The 8,353-nt window shown below is 32.4% G+C and overlaps 1 protein-coding gene and 1 pseudogene across 1 annotated transcript; one reads left to right on the top strand and one right to left on the bottom strand.

Moving 5' to 3' along the window:
• The window catches only part of LOC125872870 (vacuolar protein sorting-associated protein 2 homolog 3-like), a 377,001-nt pseudogene that overhangs the window by 320,527 nt on the left and 48,121 nt on the right, over positions 1-8,353 (bottom strand).
• LOC125872847 (receptor-like protein Cf-9 homolog) lies at positions 3,431-6,672 on the top strand. Its single transcript, XM_049553644.1, has 2 exons — positions 3,431-6,316; positions 6,504-6,672. Exon 1 carries the CDS (start codon positions 3,432-3,434, stop codon positions 6,273-6,275), a length of 2,844 nt encoding a protein of 947 aa, XP_049409601.1. The 5' UTR covers position 3,431; the 3' UTR covers positions 6,276-6,316; positions 6,504-6,672.

The following is an 8,353-nucleotide window of genomic DNA, read 5'->3' as shown; positions in this document are numbered from 1 at the left end:
CACTTTGACTAAGTCATTGGATGACGGAGAATTGTTGGCTTTTCATGTTTTAAAAGAGCTTGAAAATAATTCCACACCATCATTATCTAACGAAAATATAACTTGAATTGATTAAGTGACTTTATACGTGAAATGACAATAATTAAGTAATTTTTATGTAACAAACCAAAGAAAAGTGACTTTCTGAATAGTTAAGTGATTATGTGAAAAATCAACTCTTGACATCTACTACATGAATTGGAGATAATGTAGCCTAGAGTTTTATTGATCTAAAACTGAAAATTATTGGATATAATCCACTACTTTAGAGATAAGAATTGAGAACCAGACATGTTTGTATCATACGTTAAAAGTGGTCATGACCGATGTCTAATAACAAAACTATTTTGGCCACTCTGACTAAGTCCTTGACTGAAACAACTCAAATTTTGACTTGAGAATGACCATATTTTCTCTGATAGCAACAAAATTTGCAAATTTGAAGGAAACACATTTCCTGTTGATCATCAATTTATTTTAATTTCTTCTTGTGACCAGAGAAATATATTTAATTATTCTTTGCAGAAACAATCTTATGTAGCTTACTCCCTCTATCTCAATTTATAACGCATTGTTTGAATTTTCAAGAGCCATCCTTTAATTTTTATCGTAAATTCAAGCATGCAGTCTTTAAATTTTTAAAATAAAATTTATATATATAAAAACTACATAAAAAATACTATAAGTCAAAATAATTGATCCACAAACCATCTTCTAAGTGGTCACGTTTAAGTGAAGAATTAGAGTTTTTAATATTCAAAAACCATCCTCGGAGGTTGACATATCTTAATCTATCTCTAACAAAACACTATTAAGAAATTCCTTTTATATATTTGTAAACTCGATTTGAGAGTCATTAAAATTTAATTTTATCAAAATATTCGAGCATGAGAAAACCTTTGCAATATGACTTTATTAGGCAGATTGAAAAATCACCTAATTTTTACACATTTCATTCAAATTGAGATGACGATAGTTCAAGTAGGGAAAATACATAACTTATTATTCGAATGTAAAACTCGCAAAAAAAAGTAATATTCACATATATTTTTACCATTATCTCCTAATTTTCTTTATTCATTTTTCAAAAGTTCCACATCATGAGACATCAACATCTAGCAGATCCCAACAAAATAAAATACCCTTCTCAACACGGCTAAGACAGATTCAAAAATGACAACATTTTCTAAAAGACAAAAACAAACAACCCAAATTTGTAACAAAGACACTACGAATCATGGTAACATCTAAGACTGAGAATTGTTGGATATGATCCACTATTGTAGAGATGAGAATTGAGAACCAGACATGTCTGTATCATACATTAAAAGTGGTCATGATCGATGTCTGATAACAAAACTATTGTGGCCACTTTTGACTAAGTCCTTGACTGAAACAACTCAAAATTTGACTTGAGAATGACCACATTTTCTCTGATAGCTGCCAAATTTGCAAATTTGATAAAAACATGTTTCCTGTTGATTTGCAATTTATTTTGTTTTTCTTCTTGGGACAAGAGAAATGTGTTTAATTATTCTTTGCGAAAACAATCTTACGAAGCTTACTCCCTCTATCTCAATTTATAATGTATAGTTTGAATTTTCAAGAGCCAAATCCTTTAATTTTTATCGTAAATTCAGGCATGAAGTCTTTAAATTGTTAAAATAAAATTTATATATTTAAAAACCACATAAAAAGTACTATAAGTCATAATAATTAATCCGCAAACCATCTTCTAAGTGGTCGCGTTTAAAGGCAAAGAATTAGATATGGTCGCGTTTAAATGCAAAGAATTAGATAATTTAATATTCACAAACCATCCTCAAAGGTTGAGATATCTTAATCTATCTCTAATAAAACACTATTAATTTGAGATCCAATTTTCTTCAAGGGTCATTACCTATTCTAACAAATTCTACAATATACTTCATATCAAAAAATAATCCGAGTGAAGAAATTTCTTTTATATATTTGTAAAATTGATTTGAGTCATTGAAATTTAATTTTATCAAAATATTCGAGCATGAGAAATTTGAAACTCTTGGAGGTCCCATAAACATAAAATACCCTTTGCAATACAACTTTATTAATCGGATTGAAAAATCACCTAATTTTTACACATTTCACTGACAGATAGGCCACTTACTATAAAATTACGTTCACTCCTCGAAACCCATAAGTCTCAGTTGTTTGTGAATAATTTGTGTTTCAAATTGAAACGACGATAGTTCAAGTAGGGAAAATAAATAACTTATTATTCGAATGTAAAACTCGCAAAAAAAGAAAAATATTCTATATCTACTATATTAGAAGAGCCAGTGGAAATGTTGGTATCAACATGCCTGCTTGGCATTTTGAAGGGTATTTTAGTGCCACATAAGCCGAAAAAGGGTAGAAAATTATTTATAAAATAAGTTTGGAGGGGGGGGGGGGTAATAGGACCTCAGTATAGTATAAGTGTCTGAAATTTCGGGGATAGGTTGCAGGGGGGGGTACTTATGCATTTTCCCCATTATATTATGAACAACAGTAGTAGTCGAAACATAAATAAATTTCATGCCTATTAAAAAATAATAATTGACATGACTATTTTACAGTTCTATCCATATTAACTACGTAATGTTTAATATTAAATCTTGAAAAATGAGTTGGAGAATAAATTATTAATGCTAACGTTAGTAATGAAAAATAATAATTTTTTTTTCTTGATATATTACAAGTGACAAATAGAAATAAAAATCTATTTTTAAAATAATGAAAGTGTAAAAATGAACAAGGAGAGTATATCATAATTGAAATTGTTAGGCCGTGCGCAGCACGGGCGTTCTTCATCTAGTTCAAATATAGTTTGGACCATATATTATCTCTTAATTTTCTTTACTCTTCCTTTTATTTGGCCATTCTTTTTTCAAAAGTTCCACATCATCAGACATCAATATCTAGCAGGTCCAATAAAAATATAACACCCTTCTCAACACGGCTAAGACAGATTGATAAATGACAACATTTTCTCAAAGACAAAAACAAAACAACCCAAATTTGCAACAAAGACATAACAAATCATCGTAACGTCTAAGACTGAGAATTGTTGGATATGGTCCACTATTGTAGATATGAGAATTGAGAACCAGACATGTCTGTATCATACACTAAGAGTGGTCATAATCAATTTGTGATAACAAAACTATTTTGGCCACTTTGATTAAGTCCTTGCCTGAATTAGACCTCTAACACAAAACAATCCAAAATTTGACAAGAGAATGACAACATTTTTTTCTCCGATAGCAGCCAAATTAGCAAATTTGGAAAAAACGCGTTTCCTGTTGGTCTTTAATTAGTATAAGTTACGTGCAATATCAAATCCTATGAATCCAAAACAATAAACTCAAAATATGATGATGGTTTCTAGCAAAACATTCTCTTCGCTTCAGTTTTTCACTCTTTTGTACCTCTTTACAGTTACTTTTGCTTCCACTGATGAAGCAACTGTCCTCTTGAAATGGAAAGCAACTTTCAAGAACCAGAATAATTCCTTATTGGCTTCATGGACGCCAAGTTTTAATGCATGCACGGACTGGTATGGAGTTATATGCTTTAATGGGAGGGTAAACACGTTGAATATTACAAATTCTAGTGTCATTGGTACACTCTATGCTTTTCCGTTTTCATCCCTCCCTTTTCTTGAAAATCTTGATCTTAGCATGAACAATTTCTCTGGCACCATTCCACCTGAGATTGGTAATCTCACTAATCTCGTCTTTCTTAACTTGAACATCAATCAGTTTTCAGGAACAATCCCACAACAAATCGGTTCACTAGCCAAGCTTCAGATCCTCCGTATATTTGACAACCATTTAAATGGCTCTATTCCTGAAGAAATAGGTTACCTAAGGTCTCTTACTAAGCTATCTTTGGGTAGGAACTTTCTTACTGGTTCCATTCCAGCTTCATTGGGGAATTTGAACAACTTGTCTTTTTTGTTTCTTTATGATAATCACTTTTCTGGCTCTATTCCTCGAGAGATAGGTTACCTAAGGTCTCTTACTGAGCTAGAATTGAGTAGTAACTCGCTTAATGGCTCTATTCCTGCATCATTGGGGAATTTGAGCAACTTGTCTAGTTTGCATCTTGATGATAATCACCTTTCTGGCTCTATTCCTCGAGAGATAGGTTACCTAAGGTCTCTTACTTATCTATATTTGGGTAGTAACTCTCTTAATGGATCTATTCCAGCTTCATTGGGGAATTTGAGCAACTTGTCTTTTTTGTTTCTTTATGATAATCACTTTTCTGGCTCTATTCCAGCTTCATTGGGGAATTTGAGCAACTTGTCTTTTTTGTTTCTTTTTAAAAATCACTTTTCTGGCTCTATTCCAGCTTCATTGGGGAATTTGAGCAACTTGTCTATTTTGTATCTTTCTGATAATCACTTTTTTGGCTCTATTCCTCAAGAGATAGGTTACCTAAGGTCTCTTACTGACCTAGAATTGAGTATGAACTCTCTTAATGGCTCTATTCCAGCTTCATTGGGGAATTTGAGCAACTTGTCTTTTTTGGTTCTTTATGATAATCACTTTTCTGGCTCTATTCCTGCTTCATTGGGGAATTTGAGCAACTTGTCTGTTTTGGATCTTTTTGATAATCACTTTTCTGGCTCTATTCCTGCTTCATTGGGGAATCTGAACAACTTGTCTAGTTTGCATCTTCATAATAATCACCTTTCTGGCTCTATTCCTGAAGAAATAGGTTACTTGACGTCTCTTACTTATCTATATTTGGGTAATAACTCTCTTAATGGATCTATTCCTGCTTCATTTGGCAATTTGAGAAATCTGCAAACTCTGATTCTCAAAGATAACAATCTCACTGAGGAGATTCCTTCATCAGTGTGCAATCTGACATCACTGGAAGTGTTGTTTATGTCGAGAAACAATTTGATGGGAAAAGTTCCGCAATGTTTGGGTAATATCAGCGGCCTCAAGGTTTTGATGATGTCACATAATAATCTCAGCGGAGAGATCGCTTCATCAATTTCCAATTTAACATCACTACAATTTCTAGATTTGGGCAGAAACAATCTGGAGGGAGCAATTCCACAATGTTTTGGCAATATTAGTAGCCTCGGGGTTTTTGATATGCAGAATAACAAACTTTCTGGGACTCTTCCAACAAATTTTAGCATTGGAAGTCCACTTATAAGTCTCAACTTGCATGGCAATGAACTCGAGGGGGAAATTCCTCGGTCTTTGGCCAATTGCAAAAATCTGCAAGTTCTTGATGTCGGAGAAAATCATCTCAATGACACATTCCCCATGTGGTTGGGAACTTTGCCAGAGCTGAGAGTTTTAAGGTTGACATCGAATAAATTGCATGGACCTATAAGATCTTCAGGGGCTGAAATCATGTTTCCTGATCTTCAAATCATGGATCTCTCTTACAATGCCTTCTCGAAAGACTTACCGACGAGTCTGTTTCAACATTTGGAAGGCATGAAGACTATTGATCAAACAATGAAGGCACCAAGTTATATAGGAGGTGGAGTATACTACCAAGACTCGGTAGTTGTTGTAACAAAGGGATTGAAGCTTGAAGTTGTGAAAATTTTAGCTTTGTACACAATTATTGATCTTTCAAACAATAAATTTGAAGGACATATTCCTAGTGTTCTAGGAGATCTCATAGCTCTTCGGGTATTGAATATGTCTCATAATGGATTGAAAGGTCATATACCACCATCACTTGGAAATTTATCTGTAGTGGAATCATTGGACCTTTCATTTAACCGCCTTTTGGGAGAGATACCACAACAACTTGCTTCTCTTACGTCTCTTGAATTCTTAAATCTCTCCCACAATTATCTCCAAGGATGCATCCCTCAAGGACCCCAATTTCATACCTTTGAGAACAGTTCATTTGATGGTAATGATGGATTACGTGGATTCCCCGTTTCAAAAGGTTGTGGCAATGATTCTGTGTCAGAGACAAACTATACAGTGTCTGCGCTAGAAGATCAAGAAAGAAATTCTGAATTTTTCAATGATTTTTGGAAAGCAGCTCTGATGGGCTATGGCAGTGGAATATGTATTGGATTATCCATAATATACATCATGTTCTCAACTGGAAATATGAAATGGCTAGCAAGAATCATTGAAGAACTGGAACACAAAATTAACATGCGAAGGAGAAAGAAGCAGCGAGGTCAAAGGAATTACAGAAGAAGAAATAATCGCTTCTAGACAAGTTACCAGTAAAGAAGAATTTGATTTCAGAACTTCAGGTATTCAAGCTAAGCTTTACACTAATCTTTTTTAGTTTATTGTAACAACTAATATATTAGGTTTTATGCTTTTTGTTATCAACAAATACTTATTAACGCTTGATACGAATTGCTAGTAATCAGTTGGAAGCTGTGATAACAAAGGCTAAAATTTATAGTTGTGTGACTTACTTTCTTATTTTTTCAGATTTTCAGGTGCCAAGAATAAGAAGATGTTGGTCTAATGGATTTGGTTCTTCCTATGTTGCAGCTTATGATTGTTGGATTTGATTTTTAGTTTTACAAGCTTTTCTTAACTAGGGAAAATGTAATATTATGAATTTTGATGATATACAATAAATGTTGTGTGTATTGAATGATGTGTCTGCATTTCCGGATCAATAATACTCACCTCAAACAATCTTAGAGAGCTGAATGAATGGAGGAAGATATTTAGTGCACGATAGAAGAGAGAGAACAAACAAAGAAGAATACGTAACAACCTAGGGTGTAACTAGTTAACTCACACCCCAAAGAAGAATATGTATTTATTTATAATCGAAAAATTATGTTGTTCCTTTATTGTTAGAGCATTGTCCTAAAACTGCTAATTGGCTACCTAATAATAAGTTGTGCTTCCTAATAATAAGTTGTGCTTCACCCCCTGCTTTTATAAAGTTATACAGATATAGCTTTGAAAATTTTAATCTTTTGCATAATTATCTACGAAAAAGGGTCAATTGTGCTCTTTTACTCCGAGAAATAGTTTAAATGTATCATCCGTTTAAGTTTTCAGTCGTAACTAACCATGGGGCAATACATTTGATTGCCTCTAACCCTAATCAAAAAGGAAACGTGGAGGGTCAGCAACATAAATAAATAATCCCGAATTATCTTATAACTAGTAAAATTATCCGCGCTTCGCGCAGGAATTGAATATCATGGAATTTATAAAATAATACTTAAAACCTATCCGTCATTTAAACTAAAACACTATATTATCTTACATACAAGATTACATAGTAACAAACATTAATAATAAAAAGGAAAATGAAAATGAAAATTATTATATCTTACTCCCTCCATTCCATATTAATCGAATTTTTGAGGTGTTTCACACCCTTTAAGAAAAGTAGATTAAGACATAAATTGACATAGTTTACCATTTTTACCCTTACTAATTATTGTCAAATTTATAATTAAAATAACTAAACATTAATTAAATTTTATTGAAGTCATCACATTGAGAATCCAAATGAAGGGTAAAATTGGAAGAATATTTTAAAAATAGTCTTGAAGATTGAACAATTAAGTTAATTTGAAAAATGAAAAATGCCTCAAAAATTCAATTAATATGGAAGGGAGAGAGTATCATTTATCTTTAATAACATAAACATAAATTAATGACTATAAAAATACATATCAGGATCAGTAACATAAGAAATGGTGTCAGTGGGCCACTCAACAGAGCAAAGTACACAAATATTTAATTGTGAAGAAGAAAAAGAGGTTCAGAATTTTCGTTGTTTTAAAATAAGAGAAAATCCCTTTAGTTATAGATAACAAAGGGTAGTGTGAATAAATGTTTATTGTGTCTTATCAGAAAGATTATAACTATTTGAAAAAGTTGCAACCCTTCGGAAAGGTCACAACCTTTAATAAAAGGCACAGCTTTTCATAAAAGTCGCAAGTTTTCATTAAAGTCGCAACTTTTCATAAAAGTCACAATTTTCATAAATGTCACAATTTTTCATAGAAGTCGCAATTTTTCATAAAAGTCACAACTTTTCATTAAAGTCACAACTTTTCCTTAAAGTCGCAACTTTTCATGAAAGGGGAAGGCTAATTTTGAAAATAAATAAATTAAAAAGAAATTCTGGTTTGCGGTGACGCCACGTAGGCGGGCCAAAGGTTCTCTTTTATATATATACTAGGTAATTTACCCGCGCAAAATCTTTCTAAGCTTTTGAACAACATTTCCAATAATTGACTGTTATAAGAAAAGAAAAAAAAAGTAAATTTTAGTAGGCTTTAAGAACATTTCAACAAAAATTAAAT

Source organism: Solanum stenotomum, chromosome 8, assembly GCF_019186545.1.
Source record: "Solanum stenotomum isolate F172 chromosome 8, ASM1918654v1, whole genome shotgun sequence".
Classification (NCBI taxonomy): Eukaryota; Viridiplantae; Streptophyta; class Magnoliopsida; order Solanales; family Solanaceae; genus Solanum; species Solanum stenotomum.
This window is presented reverse-complemented; position numbering and strand designations above follow the sequence as displayed.

Bases quoted from the DNA above. Each gene is read 5' to 3' on its own strand.
- LOC125872847 (XM_049553644.1), top strand. From the start codon at position 3,432: ATGATGATGGTTTCTAGCAAAACATTCTCTTCGCTTCAGTTTTTCACT.